Raw genomic sequence first — 21,938 nt, 5'->3', positions numbered from 1 at the left:
TCATGATTTCTTTTCGTGAGTTTGAGCCCCGCATCACGCTCTGTGCTGACAGCTCGGAGCCTGGAGCCTGCTTCAGATTCTGTGTTTCCCCCTCTCTCTACCCCTCCCCCTCTCATGCTCTGTGTCTCTCTGTCTCAGGAATAAATAAAACAATTAAAAAAAATAGTTTCCACTGACGAACAGGATTTACAAGGAGAAACAATTATTTTAGCACCAGAATAACTGTCTCTGCTGCATCTGTAGTGAATGAACTGTATTATAAAACATACATACCTACCTCACTAAGAAAGTTAACACTCAAGGTGAACAGTCCTAGTTTTTCCTTTCCTACTTTAGTATGTGATATGGAATAGCTCCTTATCACTCTTTCTTGGACCCATTCCCTTGCTTATACAGTCTTATTAACAACCTTTAACTCATTTATTAAGGATGGAAAGGAGTTAACATATCCACACTTACTTCTGGCTGTGTCACTGACCCAACAGAGGCCAGGAGGTCCAGCATAGCAAGCATGGCTCCAGGATGGATGATGACCGCATCAGAACTCTGGAAAGATGTAGTTGCCACATGTAGTTTCAGGTCAGCGACATTTTTAGTAGGGTAAACAGGGGGAGTTGAAACAGAATGATATGCATGCCTATAAAAAAAAAAAAAGTAGGGTAGTTTAGCATTAAATGCCAATTACATTCTCTGTTCAATTTCTTCATCTTTTGTTACCTTTATCCACTGATAAGCAAAAACCGTTGTAACTCCAGGTTGGGTTAAAAAACACTTTAAGGTTGGGACATAAAAAAGCAATATATTATCTATTCTTAATGAGTCACATTAGGACAAGTTAACCATCAGTTTTTCTACACTATGTCTTTACCACTTGTTCCTGGGATTGTTTCATTAAAGAAGGGCACATGATGACTAAAGTCAACACTCTTCTCTGATAGATTTGAAAGTGCTAAGAGAGAGCAGATCCTAAAAGCTCTCATCACAAGGAAAAGACTTTTTTCCTTATATTTATTTGAGATGATAGATGTTAACTAAATTTACTGTGGTAATCATTATATAACATAGGTGAGGCAAGTCATTATGCTGTATACCTTAACTTAGAACAGTGCTATATGTTAATCAAGTCTCAATAACAGTGAAAGAAAAAAAAAGAATGACACGTGTATTAGAAGATACAATCAATAGGTGAAATCACAGTGATTCAAAATTCTAGGAAAGATAAAAGTTTGGATAAAATGTGACGAGGATATAAATTAAATGAAATCAAATCCCTAAGATTTTCTTTTGAAAATCTACCTATGTGTTTGCAACCTTTGCCTAAACTATGGGTAACATAATCGAGAACTAACAAGATCTGGGGCACCTGGGTGGCTCAGTCAGTTAAGCAACCAACTTTGGCTCAGGTCTTGATTTCTCATTTCATGGGTTCAAGCCCCACATTGGGCTCTGTGCTGGCAGCTTGGAGCCAGGAGCCTGCTTCAGAGTCTGTGTCTCCCTTTCTCTCTCTGCCCTCCCTTGCTTGCGCACTGTGTCTCTCAAAAATAAACATTAAAAAAAAATAACACACAGATGGTCATGTTAAGAAATAAAATGTCTTATTAAAAAAAAAAAAAAGAACTGATAAGAACTATAACTGGGTCAGCTGAGTCAGTGACGGCACAGAATCTTGGCCACCTGACAGCAGAGATGCTAACCTTCAAGGAAGTTTTCCTTTACCTTATTTGAAACTATATTCACATTCTCTTGCTTTAGCCCACTTGCCCCTGAAAATATTCATCACAATTTTTAAAAACTTATTAGAAGGCCTATTTGACCTAACAAGCTTCTATGAGGTAACAGCCTAGCCATGTCCAGAACATTTCACATTTCTTCTCATTAGTGATCTCCACTTTCTATTTCATACTATTCTTCTACAATTCATGAGTTTTGCACACTTTGTATGCTGGCACTAGAAAAGAGACGCTTGTGGCTTCAGCCTATGGGAGTTCTTTGTTCCAATGAACTGGTTTCAGCATAATCTGCCTAGTGCTGAGCTCTGTCACTGGGAGCAGTGTGGTTTCAGTGCTCCGGCACAAGAGCAGCTTGGGAAACAGATGCTTTAAGTCACTGATTCTGCAGCAAAGATTTGGCACGGTCATGATTGTGTGTGTGTGTGCGTTTTAAAGTACCATTCTCTTTTTAAGAGGGATTCCAGGAACGTATTCAGTTTCGCTTACATAAAAAAAAAAAAAAGCAAAAGCACATGGGCTCTTCTAGTTTATTTAAAGTCATGTCCTTCTCCTACTCATTCATTTTTTCAACTATTTTTTTTGCTGATTTTTGTTATCTAATTTCTAAACTTAATAGGATAGATTTCTACCCGTTTATTACCAAAAGCTATCCTCTTCCTATTGCTTTATTCTGTGAAATATTTTGATCCATCTAGAAAAAAAGATTATAGTGCAATAGGGATTCATAACCATTAAGAAATTTCACAAAGTTGTTCTTCATAACACATAATTTGGAGAAAAACCAAATTATACTTGAATATATTAGTCACAGTCCTTCCAAAATTATCTGAGTTGCCAGATTTACTGTAGATTGAACTTAAATTATGGATATACCCAGGAAGGAGTCTTTATGTCTTCAGAAACCAAACTTTTACTAAACTCTTTATTATTAATTAATATATAATCCTTATACTAGTACACCTTTTTTTTTTTCTTTAAGTTTATTTATTTATTTGGGGGAGAGGAGAGAGAGAGCGCACATGTGTGCACAAGCAGGGGACAAGTAGAGAGAAGGAAAGAGAGAATCAGTCCCAAGCATGCTCTGTGCTGTCAGTGCAGATTCCAATGCAGGGTTCGATCTCACAAACCATGAGATCATGCATAACTCAAGCCAATATCAAGAGTTGGACGCTCAACTGATTGAGTCATCCAGACACCCCATAGCAGTTTGCCTTTTAATCTTCTATAACAATACTCTGATATAAAAATTGCATTCATTCTTCTCAAACTGGAAAAATACTGTAAACACTGCCAAATCTAAAATGTGGTACTGATTAACTAAAATTAGGCCTATCTTAACAGGCATTATATATATATCATTTATACTTAGCCACTTAGGTACCACTACAGGTATTATCATTTTTTTAAGTTCAGAGATTATAATAAGCTTATTAAATGGATAAATCCAAGCAAGACCTAATCATTTACAAACATAGGCTAAAATGACATTTCAAAATTCAGTTAATTTTTATGTTGCTATTACTTTTAAAACGTAGAAAAATGCTACTTAATATTTCAATAGAAATTTTCATATATATTTAAGATTTACCTATCTCTTTGGGGAATATATTCTTGAATATTTAAATTCTGAATATGCTTTGCCTTAATCACCATCGAGTGTGTATAGGTGCTGACCAACAGATACTATGTTTGAATAACTAGTAACAGCCACCGTTTTCTCCCCTGCAGATATATTCTAGAAAGCCTGGGTTTTTATTCTGTATTTTTGTTTTCACTTCCTCTAACCCTTATTAAATATAGTTCAGCTATAATTCTGTTCTATTATTCTTCTGAATAATGAATACTAATGAAAAATGTTATGAATTTTAGTTTTCCAATTACTGTAAGGTTTCCTAGACATTTTCTTAAAAAAAAGAGAAGAATCTCCAGCATTTTACATACCAGAGAAGAATCACAAACTCGAAACTTCCAATAAGCCATAAAAACTAATACATTGTTGGTGTCTCCTTTGGCCAACAAAATCAACCTATTTTGCCACAAGAAGAAGATTCCATGAACTGATGTAATTTGTTGAGATGTTCTAGAGATATTCTGATTTCAAAAGCTATCATATTTGCATTTGAAAATAAAAGCATTGGGGCGCCTGGGTGGCTCAGTTGGTTAAGCGTCCAACTTTGGCTCAGGTCATGATCTCACGGTTCGAGGGTTCAAGCCCCACGTTGGGCTCTGTGCTGACAGCAAAGAGCCTGGAGCCTGTCCGGATTCTGTGTCTTCCGCTTTCTCTGACCCTTCCCTGCTCAGGCCGTGTCCCACTCTCTCTCAAAATAAATAAAAAACATTAAAAAATTTTAAAAAAAGAAAAGCTTTGGTTTGTTAGCTTATGATTCTTAGCATTGAGCAAAATATATGTAACCTGGCCAGAATGGCAACCTGAAAATGTCAACACTGACCTGATTATTAGCATGAACAATTCGGGGAACGTTCTTGTGGTAAAACCAACTTGAAAGCCTAATTAGCATTCCCACAGAAAAGACTCACTCAAACAGGACTGTTGGTTCAGTGAAGGTTTCCCCTTCATGGCATCCTCACATGTAGCTATGTTGCAAATGATGACAAAATATTCTTGATCTAAGCTTTAAGTAACTCTCTTTGATACGGAATAAAATTTCTCTTTGTCAAATTATCATTTAAGTTAAACAGTTCTGATGATTTTCCTTTCACATGTTCCTTTAATCTGTGCATTTCTATTGGAAGTATTTGGATTATGACTTAAAAATGGTTCAATGTTTTTAAACACAGCAATTTTTATACCTTTACCATTTAAGGAATAATAAATGTGACATCTAATAATTAAAACTATTTAGTAATTAAAACTATTTTTCTAATATTCAGTATGTTGGATAGTGAGCACACGTGAATCTCCAAACACAAAGAATACCTTTTACTGCATTCATTTCAGCAACAGAAGAATATACTATATCAACTCAGATTGATTTTACGGTTTCTTGTACTAAAAAACATTCTTAGAAAAACAAAAAATAGTTTTAAAATAGAAATATACTGAACAACACTAAATTTGTTTGTTAAGACTATTCTGAACCCGGGGCGCTTGGGTGGCTCAGTCATTTGAGCGTCTGACTTCAGTTCAGGTCACGATCTCACAATTCGTAGGTTCGAGCCCCCCATCAGGCTCTGTGCTGACCACTAGCCCAGAGCCTGGAACCTGCTTCAGATTCTGTGTTTCTTTCTCTCTCTGATCCTCCCCTGTTCATGCTCTGTCTCTCTCTGCATCTCTCAAAAATAAATAAATGTTAAAAAAAAAAAAAAAGACTATTCTGAACTCTTCTATTATTCCTGTCAGAAAATGAACTATAAGCTTCAGTGGAAACATAAGAGAATAAGGAAAATATAAGTCCATATATCTGATGAATATTACTACTGAAATATATTGAAATACAGGATCTGTAACAAATACTTTCAGTACATAACTCCACTAATATTCAACTTTCAAATTCTGAATAATAGAAATAAAATTAATCAATAACATAGCTGAACCTTAGGATTTTTAGAAAGCTACAATGGAAGAATATCAATAAAAGACCAAAAGACTTGTACTTGGTTATGAGAGGCACTGGGGAAGGAGGGGTGTTGGTTCCAAATGCACAGACTACGATCATTTTAAGGTTGCAAATGGAATCTTAAATGGACCCTTAATTGTACTCTTGTCAATCAACTGCTAGTTCTTTATATTCCTAAGTTTTATATACAAAATAGACCAGATCAGCTTGAAAGAGATACACACAGAGTCAATGCAAGCAACAGCTAGGTCGTTTTTTTCATTCTTTTTTTTTTTTTTCCAAAGGTTGGCCTTGACAAAAGTCTCCATAATAGCATCACATTTCAACTGGTTGAACCTGACTGAGAAAACACACATTTCCTTGCCAGTGCTATGACTTTCATTTTGGAGTAATGGTAAAAACTGAAGAATGATTCCTTGCACCTTTAAAGTAAAAAGTATTTTATGGAAAGAGGTACTAAGTACTCATTTCCAAATTAATTTTAATAAACAATATGCTGCTCTCAAAGCAGAATGTGTATTTCACTCTAAATATTAGAGTCAGATGGCAAAATTCTAAATGTCCCTCAAATCCTCATGGCATTAACACATTTTATGCTTGTAAATATACTCATAAGTTGACAATTCTAAAACCTAAAAAAAAAGAAAGCCAAAAAATTTTTGCACAAAGCACAGTGACCACACTTACATATAATTAAGCACAGGGAAGAAAAAACACACAAGTAAAGACTGATTTCCATGATAAGATCAGTACCTTTTCCTGGACAAAGCTGGTGTACCCCAAGGAGAGGGGAGAGAAGACTCGCTTGTCAGGCAAGGAGGGAGCTGTTCTGCACGACTACAGACGACAAAACAGGGTGGTTCAGAGAGGTTAGAAGAGAACAGCAGGTTGGCAGCTGGTTAGTTTCACAAGAAATACCAGTAAAAGTGTAATAAGGAACACCCTCCATACTCAGCAGGAACAAGAAACAAGACTGTAACACGTGCACTGAGGGAAACAGAAAGGATGCTTAAGGCAGATGCTTATCCATTAATGTTAACACTTAACACATTTGTTAAACAGACTGTCCTAAGCCCTGCTTTCAACAAACCAGACTGAAACTGAGGTATACAACCCAGGATAAGTAGAAAAGGGGAAAGAGGTTGAATCTACACATACAAATTTCAATTTCAAACAGCCTTTTCCTTGACTACTACACCATACTAGGTTTCTTTTAACAATATATATGCATTTTGAAAATGTTAAAAATTGGAAAACAATATTTCTTACATTACTTGTATTTTCTCATTTGAATGGTAACTTCTAAGAAATACTGTCAAGAAGAAATATCTCAGTAGGTATTTCAAAGTAGATACTTCATAGTAAAAGATATAAAATCTATTAGAAGCTCTATCCAGATAGAGTTACTTGGTTTACTTATGGGGGCAATACAGAAAACAGTTCAGTTATCTTATGAAATAAAACTATGTCAACTTTTAAAAGTGATCATGCGTGGGACAAATCAGCACCATGACTACTCCTACATTATTTTTAAGCTGAGACCACGTTAAGCACTGAAAATAACTAATTTAGGTAAAGTGGTACTCCTATGATCCACCTTAGGACCCTGGAATTCCCTTATCATAGATAGTATCACAATACATTGTAATTGTTTATTTATGTGCCTGCAGGTAAGCTAAAGGATGACCATGTCTAAAGTAGTCTTATGCTTGAACCCTCAAAATACACTGGCATGGAGGTTTTCGTTAAGTACTTTTTAATGAAGGAATATGTAAAGAAATCTGATAGACTCTTGATTATCATTGTCTCTTATGGAGCTATATTCGTTTTCAAGGATTATGAAATATTGAGTGATTATGAATGTTGAGAATATATTATCCGTCTGGAAATACATATCATCAAAACCACATTCTCCTACTGATAACTAATGTCTTTAAGTCCAGATATAACTAAATGTTGAGAACAGAGGAGAAAGAGAATAACAGTAAACACCAGCATTAAAGTAAACTTTACAGAAACATGCAGTAAGTGCATCAAGAGCTAACTGACCCTAGATTTATAAATAATACACAATGTTCATGTGGAAAACCTTAACCTTAACACTGGAGCACAAAAGTGATAGGCAAGCAAATAAAAGATTCATTTTCATTTTCTTTCAAGTTAACTTATAATTCCAGCCGTAATGCTGAAGTAATATAGAGCTTCCCCTTTAATTCAGAGCAGAGCAAAGCCATACCTGTCAAAAGAATCTGTAGCTACTTTGTAGAGATAAATAAAGAGTTTACTGCAGTGCCGTAAAGTGGGTGACACTGTGTCCATCGAGATTACATCTTCCTCCAAGAGTCTTTGAAATGGCTGTGTGTTTGAGGGGAAGACATTCATGGGGCTTATTTTTCTTAGGTCTGAGAAGCAGCCAAGAAATCGAACAGCATCTGCCAACTTCTCGTACTGAATCTCTGTTTTGAAGAAATGAGAGTTGGCTGGCTCATAGCGCATTGCTGCAGTCAATGTGCAAAACACAGTGTGGAGAAGTTCAAACACTTGATTCTGGTTCACTTTCTCCCAGCCATTCTTGGGTGGTGAGCTCAAAGACCGTTCCATAGCAACAAGCAAGGATGTAATGTATACAAATCCTCCAACTTTCCTAAAAACTGTTCTTGAACGATGGCTTTCTCGAAGGACTGATAGGAGGGCCTATAGGGGATGAAAACAAACAAACAAACAAAACCCCTTATAATTCAAATTAAAGCAAAATACATGAATGTCAAAAGGGAGCACCATTTCTATGAACATACGATAGTAATATTTTTGTCATTTCCCTTTAACACCAGTTCTATGAAGCATATCAAATATTTTACTACTTAAAAAATGCTATTTTACACAAAAACAGACACATTGATCCATGCAATAGAATAGAGAACCTAGAAACAAACCCACATATATATGGCCAATTTATCTATGACAAAGGAGGCAAGAATATACAGTGGGAAAAATAAGCAGTCTCGTCAACAAATGGTGCCAGAAAACTGGACAGCAACAGGCAAAAGAATGAAACTGTAACGTTTTCTTACACTATACACAAAAATAAACTCAAAATAGATTAAAGACCTACTTGTGAGATTGGAGACCATCAAAACAAAACAAAAACAAAAACAAAATCACAGGCAGTAATTTCTTTGACATCAGCTGTATAAACTTTTTTCGACGTCTGTTAAGGCAAGGGAAACAAAATATAAAAAACTATGGGGACTACATCAAAATAAAAAGCTTTTGCACAACAAAGGAAACCATCAATAAAACAAAAAGACAACCTGCTGAGTTGGAGAAGTTATTTGCAAATGATTATCTGATAAGGGGTTAATATCCAATACATATAAAGAACTTCTACAATGCAACACCAAACAAAAAACAAAAAAATTAAAAACAGGCAGAAGACATAAACATATTTTTCAAAAGAAGATCTACAGATAGCAAATGGACACATGAAAAGATGCTCAACATGACTCATCATCAGAGGAGGGCCAAGGCAGTAGAAGGCCATGGAAGGTTTTTGCATCTCTCATTGCAGAAATGCAGCCAGATCAATGCTAAACCATCTGGTACACCTCGAAAACTGATCTGAGGATTAACACAATAATCTGCACAACCTGAACCACAGAACTCAGCAGGTACACAGCTTGGTGAGGTGAACTAGGAAAGAGAGATGTGGCATAGGGTAGGGAGGGACACCTTCATATTGAATGTGAGGGGATGGAGAACCATCTCTCATGTTACTGGAAGTCAAAAGAGTGCTGGAGTAGCCATACTTACACCAGACAAGCTAGATTTTAAACTAAAGGATTAAACAAGAGATGAAGAATGGTATTATATAATAATTACAGGGTCTATCTATCAAGAAGAGCTAATACGGGAGTACCCAAATATGTAAAATAATTAGTAACAAACATAAGCCACCTTATTGGTAAGAATGTGATAACTACAGGGGACTTTAATACTCCACTTACAGCAATGGACAGATCATCTAGACAGAAAATCAATAATCGATGGCCTTGAAAGATACACTGGACCAGATGAACTTGACATCCTAAAGCAGCAGAATACATTCTTCTTGAGTGCACAAGGAACGTTCTCCAAGATAGATCACATACTGGTTCACAAAACAGCCTTCAATAAATATAAAATAATTGAGATCATACCATGTACACTTTCAGATCACAATGCTATGAAACTTGAAGTCAGCCACAGAAAAAAGTTGGGAAAACCTCCAAACGCATGGAGGTAAAAAACATCTTATTAAAGAACGAATGGGTCAACCAGGCAGATAGAGATGAAATTAAAAAATATATGGAAACAAATGAAAATGAAAACACAACAATCCAAATTCTTTGGGATGCAGCAAAGGCAGTCCTAAGAGGAAAACACATTGCAATCCAGGCCTATCTCAAGAAACAAGAAAAATTCCAAATACAAAATCTAACACCACACCTAAAGGAACTGGAAGCAGAACAACAAAGAAACCCCAAAGCCAGCAGAAGAAGAAACAAAGATTAAAACAGAAATAAACAATATAAAATCCCCCCCCCCCCAAAAAACCAACAAAAAACAAAACAGTAGAACAGACCAATGAAACAAAGAGTTGGTTTCGTGAAAAAATAAACAAAATTGATAATTCCCTAGCCAGACTTCTCAAAAAGAAAAGAGAGGGGGCATCTGGGGAGCTCAGTTTGTTGAGCATACAGCTTCACCTCAGGTCATGATCTTGCAGTTGGTGGGTTCGGGCCCTGCATTGGGCTCTGAGCTGACAGCTCAGAGCCTGGAGCCTGTCTTCGGATTCTGTGTCTCCCTCTCTCTCTGACACTCCCCTGCTCATGATGTCTCTGTCTCTCTCAAAAATAAATGAAACATTAAAAAAAAAGAAAAAAGGAGAGAGGACCCAAATAGATAAAATCAGGAATGAAAATGGGTTTATCACAACCAATTCCTTAGAAATACAAGCAATTATCAGAGAACACTATGAAAAATTATATGCCAACAAACTGGACAACCTGAAAGAAATGGGCAATTTTCTAGACACCCACACACTACCGAAATTCAAACGGGAAGAAACAGAAAATTTGAACAGACCCATAACTAGTGAAGAAACTGAATCAATTATTAAAAATCTCCAAACAAATATGAGTCCTTGACCAGATAGCTTCCCTGGAGAACTCTACCAGACATTTAAAGCAGAGTTAATACCTATCCTTCTCAAGCTGTTCCAAAAAATAGAAACAGAAGGAAAACTTCTGGACTCATTCTATGAAGCCAGAATTACCCTGATTCCCAAACTGGGCAGAGATTTAAAAAGGAGAATTATAGGCCAATATCCCTGATGAACATGAACGCATGGATGCAAAACTTCTCAACAAAATACTAGCAAACCGAATTCAACATGGTTTGAAAGAATTATTCATCATGGTCAAGTAAGATTCATTCCTGCACTCCAGGGCTAGTTCATCACATTAATAAAAGAAAGGAAAAGTACCATATGATCCTGTCAATAGATGCAGAAAAAGGATTTGACAGAATACAGCACCCTTCCACAATAAAAACCCTCGAGAAAGTCGGGCTAGAAGGAACATATATAAACATCATAAAAGCCATCTAAGAAAAGCCCACAGCTAATATCCTCAATGGGGAAAAACTGAGAGCTTTCCCCCTGAGATCAGGAACATGACAGGGGTGTCCACTCTCACCACTGTTGTTTAACATTGTGCTGGAAGTCCTAGCATCAGCAATTGGACAACAAAATCAAATAAAAGGCATCAAAATTGGTATAGAAGAAGTCAAACTTTCACTTTTTGGAGACAACATGATACTCTACATGGAAAACCCGACAGAGTCCATCAAAAGGATGTTAGAACTGATACATGAATTCAGCAAAATCTCAGGGTACTAAATCAATGTACAGAAATTGGTTGCATTTTTATACACCAATAATGAAGCAACAGAAAGAGAATTAAAGAAACTGATCCCATTTACAATTGCACCAAGAAACAAAAAATACCCAGGAATAAACCTAACCGAAGATGTTAAAAATCTGTATGCTGAAAGCTTATGAAGGAAATTGAAGCTGATGCAAAGAAATGGGAAAATGTTAAATACTCATGGACTGGAAGAATAAATACTGTATAAATGTCAATAATACCCAAAACATTCTACACATTCCATGCAATTCCAATCAAAATTTCACCAGCATTCTTCCCAAAGCTAGAAGAAACAATCCTAAAATTTGTATGAAACCACAAAGACCCCGAATAGCCAAAGTAATATTGAAGAAGAAAACCAAAGTGGAAGGCATCACAATCCCAGACTTTAGCCTCTACTACAAAGCTGTCATCATCAGGACAGTATCATACAGACACAAAAATAGCCACACAGACCAATGGAATAGAATGGAGAACCCAGAATTGGACCCACAAATGTTTGGCCAATTAATCTTTGACAAAGCAGGAAAGAGCATCCAATGGAAAAAAGACAGTCTCTTTAGCAAATGGTGCCAGGAGAACTGGACAGCAACATGCATAAGAATGAAACTAGACCACTTTCTTATACCATATACAAAAATAAACTTAAAATAGATGAAAGACCTGAATGTGAGACAGGAAACCATCAAAACCCTAGAGGAGAAAGCAGGAAACAACCTATTTGACCTCAGCCACAGCAATTTCTTGTTTGACACACTTAGAAAGGCAAGAATCTAAAAGCAAAAACAAACTATTGGGCTCTCATCTAGATTAAAAGCTTCTGCACGGCAAAGGAAATAATCAACAAAACTAAAAGACAAGGGATGGAATGGGAAAAGATTTGCAAATGACATATAGGATAAAGGGCTAGTATTCAAAATCTATAAATAACTCACCAAACTCCACACTCGAAAAACAAATAATCCATTTAAGAAATGGGCCGAAGACATGAATAGACACTTTTCCAAGATATCCAGATGGCCAACAGACACATGAAAAGATGCTCAATGTCACTCATCTTCAGGGAAATACATACCAAGGCCACACTGAGAAACCACCTCACACTGGTCAGGGTGGCTAAAATGAATTAACTCAGGAAACTACAGAAACTGGTGAGGATGTGAAGAGATGGGAACCCTCTTGCACTGTTGGTGGGAATGCAAATTGGTACAACACTGTGGAAAATAGCATGGAGGTTGCTCAAAAAATTCAAAAAAGAAATACCATATGATCCAGTAATTCCACTACTGTGTATTTACAAAAAGAAAATAAAAACACTAATTTGAAAAGATATAGGTACTCCTATGTTTACTGCAGAATTATTTAATAGTCAAGATATGGAAGCAACCCAAGTGTCCACCAATAGTTGAATGGATAAATAAGATGTGGTGTGTGTATATATATAATGGAATATGTCATAAAAAAGATCTTTCCATTTGCAACAACATGAATGGATCTAAAGGGTATAATGCTAAGTGAAATAAGTTAGAGAAAGACAAATGCCATAATTCATACATGGAATTTAAGAAACAAAGCAAACAAGAAAAAAAGAGACAACAAAAAGAGACTCATAAAAAGAATAAACTGGTAGTTGTCAGAAGGGAGGTTGGTGGGGGGATGGGTGAAACAGGTAAAAGGGATTAAGACTACACTTACTGCGATAAGCAATGACCAATGCAAAGAATTGTTGAATTATTATATTGTACACCTGAATCTAATATAACTGTATATTAATTATATTTCAATTAAAAGATGTTGAATTAAAGGCAGAAGATAATATTCGGAAACACTGTCACATATTTCTTTTGATAGAATAAGGCTATATCCAAATCCTGATGGAAAAGTTTTCCTGTCTTTAATGGATAATGACAGTAAATTCACTGATTTATACAAAGTAATTGTGTCAAATAAATACATATTCTAGTATAGTTTTATATAATCATGAACATTTATGACTGTGTATGTATATAAACTGATTTATTCTAGAAAGGATCAGAAATCAGAGCAGCCAAGACCTGAACTATTTCAATTCATGTGAAGTGACCATATTCCGGTACTTTGGAAAAAGGAGTCACAGCCAAGAATTTGTTAGACAGAATCTCTTGCAAAGTGAATTAGAGTCTGATAGCTGAAAGCATTCTCTTGCCCAGAATAGCTGTAAGTACTGTGAAATAACACCTGAAGGATAAAGTAAAACAATCTTTTTGAACGATTATTCTCTGAACTGTCATACTTTTAACTTTGTTTATTATTGCAAGTAACACACAAAATTTACCTAACATTCTCTGGGCCCTTAATATGTACGAGGCCCTTCTTTCAGTTGTGTATTATCTTACTGTAACCTCTCCATAACGCTGTGTGCTAGGCACTATTACTATCTAGTTAAAATATGGTTCAACATGGTTAAATAACTTGCCAAAAACCGTACAGCTTACACAATGGCAGTGAGGGGACAGAAATCCAGCTACAATGATGCCCTTATTCGTGCACTCAGCCATGCCACCACTGCCCCAGACAGCAATCTGAAGTCTGTGCTTACACATGGCCCCTTTTCACTCTGTTTCAGCTGCTGGAACAGATAAATATCTAATATTACCTATGATGCAGTTTACAACTTTCCCAATCATTATATTTTGAAAAGGTCAATTTATTAAAGTGTCTCCCATTTCTAATGGCATTTGAAGAAAAGGACTGGTAAATATTAATATATATAATTACCCTTTTGAAATATACTGCTTCAGAAATTATTGTATATACCTATGCCTTAATTATTTTAAAAATAACATGCAAACCATGTATATAAGTAAAATTCTAAGTACAATGTATTCCTTCCATTATTCTGTCAATAAATTTCTATTATAACAGGATTTGATAGTACATTTTCCATATCTTGTCAAATTTAATAAATTCTTATACTTGCAATATTAGCTCATATTACCACAATATTTTGTAACTTTTTTTTCTTTTTAATCATTTTATAGTCTAGCCTGGGAGATTAAATTCAAGGGCTAGAATAAGAATGCTGGGGTTGAAATTATACCTCTAATGTTATGCAATGTTTTACTATGGTCAGCCACTTAATCTCTCTGTGCCTGGGTTTTCGCTTGTGTAAGGGTAATAAGGCTAACTTTATTCACAGGAAGTACCTGCAAAAGCGTTAACAAAGTGCCTGAAAGAAGCCCAGGGCCATTACAGTCTTCAAAAACACAGTGGGGAAACAGTACAAGTATTATTTTATATAGAAGGAAGGTTAAGTTCAGGTTAAAGTAATATGCAGAAAACTGTATCACAGGTTAGAAAACCGGTGCTTATCAATCCTCAGTCCAATAGTCTGTATCACATACTTCTGGGTAAGTTCACCTCCTACTACCTCAAAACTGGTACTCTCCTGGCACTCCTGACATCATCACAGCATAATCTCCGTAATTGAAAATTTTCAAGTACTAATAATTTAATATGCTGCTTAAGTCAATAATTAATGGTAAGGCGCAAACCCCAAAGTTACAATGAGAGGTTGATGGCAGGTGGCTATTAGACACAATTACCAGTTATCTATGAATCTGCATAAACACAATACATGTGATTCAAACTTGTGCTTCGGTAGAATCATAAAATACTACATACGAACTTCTGGGTTTCTGTTCAAATAATTACAATGAAATCACACAGGTCTGTGGTTGAGAAGCAGTTCTGAAAGCAGCGACAACGGGAATTGAAATTGAGGCCCCAATCCTCCTCGCCCCACAATCCTTCAGGTCCTCAAAGCAGTGGAATGTTAGAGCAGCTCACAGTGGCTCTGGAGAGGCAACTGTTATATTTTGGAATTTTACATGCCAGCTGTTAAAACACAGCCATAATTAAAAATTAAGTTATATAAATTTACAACTAAATAATTCTAAAAACAAACGAAAAGTAAACACTATTGCCTGTACCCCTTTAAAAATTTTTTTCATGTTTGCTTATTTTTGAGAGAGAAGGGAGAGAGAGCAAGCACATGCACGGGGTAGGGTGGGGGTGTGAGCAGGTCAGAGAGAGGGAGAAAGAGAATCCCAAGTAGGCTCCAGGCTGTCAGCACACAGCCCAAACCAGGGATCGATGTCGCAAACCATGAGATCTTGAGCCAAAATCAAGAGTCAGACACTTAACCAACTGAGCCATCCAGGTGCCCCTATTACCTGTACTTTTAACATACTTTACAATGCGATGCTATTGCACATGTCTTCCCAATCCACATTAACACAATAGTTGCCATAAACAGGTCACCGTGGCAGTATTTACATCATGTAAATCAGTAAATGTAACATATTAGGATCACCTCCCGAACCTGCTCCAGTCTGAGAGTTACTCCTATTTACCAGAACAACAATGCCTTAAAATTACCAGTCAGCTAATTACTTTACTAATGTTTTACAAACCCAATTAAAAAGGTACAAAACAGAAGGAAAACATTATGTTTAAAAAGGTGACAACCTTGATGGGGGTGGAGGAGAGAGGAAAATGGGTGATGGGCATGGAGAGGGCACTTGTTGGGATGAGCACTGAGTGTTGTATGGAAACCAAGTTGACAATAATCTATACTAAAATAAGTAAATAAATAAAAATAAAAAGCCGACAACCTTAACATCTTTTGGAGGCACTTATTTTTTTCTAAACAATTCCTACTGATATGTTCCTAAATAGTGACACACATGTAAATTTCCTTCTTGTCTGTGAGTTGTGCTCAGATTAATTGTTTAAAAATAAAATACATAGTGGCTCTTGGGTGGCCATGACTCCTGAGGTCATGATCTCACAGTTGTGAGAGAGAGCCCCGCATCAGGGCTCAGTGCTGACAGCGCAGAGCCTGCCTGGGATTCTCACTCTCCGTTTCTCTCTCTGTCCCTTCCCCGCTTGCTCTGGCATGCACACACACACTTTCTCTCTCAAAAAAGATAACAAACATTTAAAAATTTTTAATAAATAAAATGCATATTCAAAATTATTATACTCAACCAAAACAGAATTAAATATACAACAGCAAAAGGAAAAAATAAAAACTTCTTACTCATGAGAGCCCAAGTTAGTAATATAAATATATGGTTCTAGAAGGTAGCTATACCACCTGTGATGGGTGTGTCAGGAATGGGAGAAGGGTGCGAGGACAGGAGGTCAGAGGGGAAGGAGATGGCATCCTGAGGACCCTGGAGGCCAGAAAAGACACTGGCTTTTCTTCTACGATTATGATTTTGACATATTATTAGACTCAGAGAAAAACTGCAAGAATAGCTTAGGATAGTTTGAAGTCATTTAAAAATAACCACAGATGTTAACAGTAAAAGAATGGTAAGAATAGTAACAACATGCTAATTCAATTTACCCTTAAAATGTCAGTCTTCAACTGCAGCTCCGTCGGTGGGGCTGAGTGCATGAGCCCCAGGAGAGTGCCCATGTCATCCTCCCCGTTTGGGGAGAGCACCAGCTGCTGGATGATCATCAGGGCGTGCTGCCGGCACTGCGGGTACTTCACGATGTTGTGTGCACATCTCGCACCTCCAAATTCTCGGAAAATCCCTTGAAAGAGGAAAAAGAACAATGTGGGCTAACTTAAAACATTCTAAGACAAATCAGATTAATTAAAATGTGATCTTTTTGGGGCGCCTGGGTGGCTCAATTGGTTAAGTGTCTGAGTTCAGCTCAGGTCATGATCTCACAGTTTGTGGGCTCGAGCCCCACATCAGGTTCTGTGTGACAGCTCAGAGCTTGGAGCCTGTTTCAGATTCTGTGTCTCCCTCTCCTGCCCCTCCCTTGTTTGCACTCTGTCTCTCTCTGTCTCAAAAATAAATAAACATTAAAAAATTTTTAGAATAAAAATTTGATTTTTGTAGGAAGAGTAACTCAAAAGAATGCAAGTAAGATGCACCCAACAGTTTCCCCTTTTAAATTACAGCACAAAACTGTACTGTGGGATGTAGGCAAATTCTCTCTAGGTGTCTTTAATGCAAGAATAATGCCCTAATATGGTCACCACGTTCAAATTCTCCAAATCTGGAACATACAGAACTTTCACAGGTAGGCTCCAAAGACACCGAATATTTTAATGTAAAGGCTTTGGGGCACCTGGGTGGCTCAGTTGGTTGCGCGTCCAACTTTGGATCAGGTCATCATCTCACAGCACGTGGGTTTGAGCCCTTCATGGGGCTCTGTGCTGACAGCTCGGAGCCTGGAGCCTGCTTCAGATTCTGTGTCTCCCCCTCTCTCTGCCCCTCCCATGCTCATGCTCTGTCTCTGTTTTTCAACAACAAATAAATGTAAAATAATAAAAAAAATAATATAAAAGCTTTAAGCTGAACAATGGAAATCAATTTGTGTAAAAAGCTTTCATATGCGCAACAGCCCAAATAAGATTTAAACTGAATGAGACATTCAAAATAGTAGCAAGAAAGGAGTGGAATAAATTTTTCTACAATGAGAAAATTGCAAGGAACCAAACTTTTCAGGTAAGTAGAGCACATGAACAAAAAAAGCCAAACTCTATAATAAAAAACATCAGTTACTCTACTACTCCAAAGACTTTTGTAGATTGATTTATTTAATCCTCATCCCCTACTGTACAGATGAGGAAATGAGACATACAGAAGTTAAGTGGGATGGCCAAGTTCACACAGCTAGCAAGTGACAGAAGAGGATTGATACCTAAAATAGTTCAGCTTTAAAGCTTTATGCTTTTAGAGTATCTGGTATATGCTGTTATTACAATAGCTTATATCAGGCAGTTTAGTATTATTTGTTTCTATGTTTGGTCTGCATTGAACTTGAGATTTCCTTCCAGCCTGTATTTCAATAAATGTTTCCTGAGTGAAAAGATGTCAGTGTATTTTGTTGTGGTAGCCACCATCCTCTCTACTTAAAGACTATTTGTAAACTTTATAAGAAGTGACTGTTTAAGTCATGTGCCGAGATTTAGCACATGGAAGGCCATGTATTTACTTCCAGGCAGCCAGTTAGTGCCCATTACATAATCATAATGGCTATTATTTTCTGAACACTTAACTGTGAGCAAAGCACTAAATGCCCAAGATCATATAGTTAATAATACCATTCTTTTTTTTTTAATTTTCTTAACCTTTATTTATTTTTTGAGAGACAGAGTGAGATCATGAGGAGGGGAGGGGCAGAGAGAGAGGGACACAGAGAATTAGAAGTAGGCTCCATGCTCTGAGCTGTCAGCACAGAGCCCAATGTGGGGCTCGAACCCTTAAATTGTAAGATCATGACCTGAGCCGAAGTTGGATGCTCAACCGACTAAGCCACCCAGGAGCCCCAATAATATCATTCTTAAAGCACCTACTAAATCCATTCAACTCTGTCTTGGCATTTGCCAAAACTGTATTTAAATAATGACATATAAGTACATGTTTATATCTTTTTCTATCAGGTGGTAATTCCTTCCGGGCAAGAATCATCTCTGTATCTCTGTTTAAGAACAAGAGTGGTATTTTACAAATCCAAGTAGAGTGTCATTGATGGGTAGAAAAGAACTGAAGAGAAGTTGAAGCCAAAGATAAAGATTTAATAAACCATTTTAGCTGGAAGAGGCAAGTTTTATTAGAGAATTATTTTCAAAGCTTCCTTAAAGATGTAGCATTACAGTAATTTAAGCTAAATTACTAAAATTTAAGAAAATCACCATAGGAAGAGATATTTTGGAAAATATTTAAGAAAAGTCATTCAACTAAGAGTCTATAATATGTAAATAAAAAAACAGACTGTTTCAAAAACAAGGCACAGTATAAAAAGCAATAAAATATGAAAACATATTTTGAAACAACAATAATGTTACACATTTTGTCAAGAAACTTATAAAGGTTGAAGTCTTGCATTTCTAGATAGGATGGAACCATCACTGAATCAACATTTTTTTCTAGAAGTGATAGAGACATTTGAGAAGAAAGAATCAGAGAAGAGAGAATCAGAGGGAACCCTCTCCCACAGCATTTGCTAGTAGCCTGTGTAGTCACCTGCATTTGTGTTTGATCCTTGAAGGAGCACTGTCAAGGTCTCCATGACCAACAAAGCCAGGTGTTTTTGGTCTTCAACTGAACTATTATTTCTTGAGTCCCCTAGGAAAAAGGATTAAAGGTTCACATCACAAAAGTTGTACGTTTATGTTTTTTTTCTTAACTCAGCTTTGATCATTTATTTCTTTAATAGTCAATTTTACCACTAATGCAACTGGTATAATTCAACCTTTAAAAATGATACACATGTCCACCAGTTCCCAAAGTAAAGTCAAAATCAGTGTTTACAGATTTTATTTTGGTGTGGCTAGCAAGATACAGCTATCTTACAAATATTTAAAAAAAAAAATGTCAACATTGGGTGATACATGGAATTGTGGAATCACTAGATCATTCACCTGAAAAAATATAACATTACATGTTATCTGGAATAAAATAAAAACTTAAAAAAAGAAGGGGGGAATGTCAAAGTTAAATGTATTTTTCTCACAAAGGTTTTCCTAATCAAAGCAGTTAACAAGAGAATGCTAGTTTTTAAGACACCAAAGAGAAAGAAAAGTTTATGAATAGTGCAACTATTCAAACCGTATTCATTCAACATATTTAATGCTTAAGTACTAGAAACTGCTATGCTTTTATCGGATTTATTAGAAAGGATGAAAACTATCAAATTTAAGCTACCTAAATAATAATACATGTGTGTGTGTATATACATATATATATATATATATATATATGTATATATATATATATATATATATAAAACGTCACTAAGTAAGATATAATTTTTGCTCTCTATAATTAAAAACATTTTGAGGCACCTGAACTTCCCAATTGTTTCTAGGAGCTTTTTAAATTCCCTCTTAGAAGCAGAAAATAGCAGACATGAGTCCTGTGGACTATATATGTTTCCCTTCATTTTTACCTTAAATTCTTTTCTACTACAATGGCCCCTGCTCCTTCCCAATTCCATAACAGAGGCTGAATGACAAGTTAAGTGTGTGAAATATTTACAAGGATATTACAATATGCAGATGAGTAAATCATTCAAATCTACAGCCAAATGAAAGGCAAAACATGAACAAAACACCTTGCCCAAACTCCTCTGTCATCAAAAGTGAACGGAAAAGGCTATACCTTGTTCGTTTAGTGCCTGAGTTGGATCCTTCAAGAGAGCAGCATATTTGTGCAAAAGGTTGACCATGACCTCCAGAAGGCCCACCTCCCTGAACACATCTTTAAATATGTAGTCGTGTCGTGTCAACTTAAGAAGAGTCTTCATTGCAATAATGCTACAGTGGTAAGAAGAGCTGGATTTTAAGAGGATGCTAACACTAATGAGTTCTTTACAAGGGATATAATTCAAGCTAAAAACGACGAACTCCAGCATCTCAAAGTACTTGCTTTGTACTTCTGGGAGCTTAGAAATCTTTTCTGCAAACTGTGACAGTGTGTGCTGTGACTCCAGGATGAAGTAATTGGCATTGTCAGCCATATAAATATTTGTGATGGCATCAAGAATGATCTGGGCAAGGAAGTTGGTTTTTGCTTTTAAAAATGCATTCTGAAGAACTGCAAAGGCTTGGATGTTTCTCACACTGTGACCTAAAATGGAAAACAAGAACACAAAAGTAGGTGTTACATGACATTTTAATCATGGCAAACTAGTCTATTTAAATAGATTATGAACTGTAATATTTATCAACTATTTACGAAGAACACATCCTGTTTTTACAAAAAGTCTTTTTTTTTTAATTTTTTTTTTAATGTTTTATTTATTTTTGATACAGAGAGAGACAGAGCATGAGAGGGGAAGGGGCAGAGAGAGAAGGAGACACAGAACCGGAAGCAGGCTCCAGGCTCTGAGCTAGCTGTCAGCACAGAGCCTGACGCGGGGCTCGAACCCACGAACGTGAGATCTGACCTGAGCCGAAGTCGGAGCCTTAACCGACTGAGCCACCCAGGCGCCCCACAAAAAGTCTTAAATAATCTACTAAATAGCTTCAGTCATTTAATTAAAAATAATAATACTGATCACACTGTTAATGCATATTCATGAATATTCTAATTTAATGTTGCAACTTTAGACTGTTACAAAGAATAAAGCATATTATGTAAGTCCAGGTTTCAGTGTTTAGAAATGTGCAGGGGTTTCAGTTCTTATGATCTGTAAGAAAGACCTTGTCTCTAAGAACAGCTCCCTCTCAGGAAAAGACTTCTAGCCTGAAGCAGGAGGCCAGGGAGCAGCAAGAATGTAGGCAGGAAAACAAAGGGTTAAAAACTCTACATGGAAAACCCAACTGACTCCACCAGAAGCCTTCTGGAACTGATTAATGAATTCAGTGAAGTTGCAGGATACAAAATCAATGTACAGAAATCAGTTGCATTCCCATACACCAAAAATGAAGCAGCCGAAAGAGAAATCAAGAAACTGATCCCATTCACGATTGCACGAAAACCTATCAAATACCTAGGAGTAAACCTAACGAAGGATGTAAAAGACCTATATGATGAAAACTATAGAAAACTTATGAAAGAGATTGAAAAAGACACCAAGAAATGGAAAAACATTCCCTCTTCATGGATCGGAAGAATAAACATTGTGAAAATGTCATTCCTACCCAAAGC

The 21,938-nt window shown here is 36.4% G+C and overlaps 1 protein-coding gene across 3 annotated transcripts in view; it reads right to left on the bottom strand.

The window, feature by feature from the left end:
- Positions 1-21,938, bottom strand: part of WDFY3 (WD repeat and FYVE domain containing 3) — a 251,559-nt gene that overhangs the window by 114,662 nt on the left and 114,959 nt on the right. For all 3 annotated transcript variants that reach the window (XM_029943745.1, XM_029943751.1, XM_029943756.1), the window contains 6 exons: positions 20,448-20,915; positions 19,311-19,412; positions 16,670-16,863; positions 7,545-8,002; positions 6,062-6,145; positions 460-637 (listed from right to left, as the gene is read on the bottom strand). In XM_029943745.1, the coding sequence (XP_029799605.1) occupies positions 460-637; positions 6,062-6,145; positions 7,545-8,002; positions 16,670-16,863; positions 19,311-19,412; positions 20,448-20,915 (1,484 nt within the window). The remainder of the gene's footprint in view (positions 1-459; positions 638-6,061; positions 6,146-7,544; positions 8,003-16,669; positions 16,864-19,310; positions 19,413-20,447; positions 20,916-21,938) is intronic.

This window comes from Suricata suricatta, chromosome 1 (genome assembly GCF_006229205.1).
Source record: "Suricata suricatta isolate VVHF042 chromosome 1, meerkat_22Aug2017_6uvM2_HiC, whole genome shotgun sequence".
In the NCBI taxonomy this organism is placed as follows: Eukaryota; Metazoa; Chordata; class Mammalia; order Carnivora; family Herpestidae; genus Suricata; species Suricata suricatta.
Note: the sequence above shows the minus strand (reverse complement) of the source record. Positions and strands in the feature narration are given on the sequence as shown.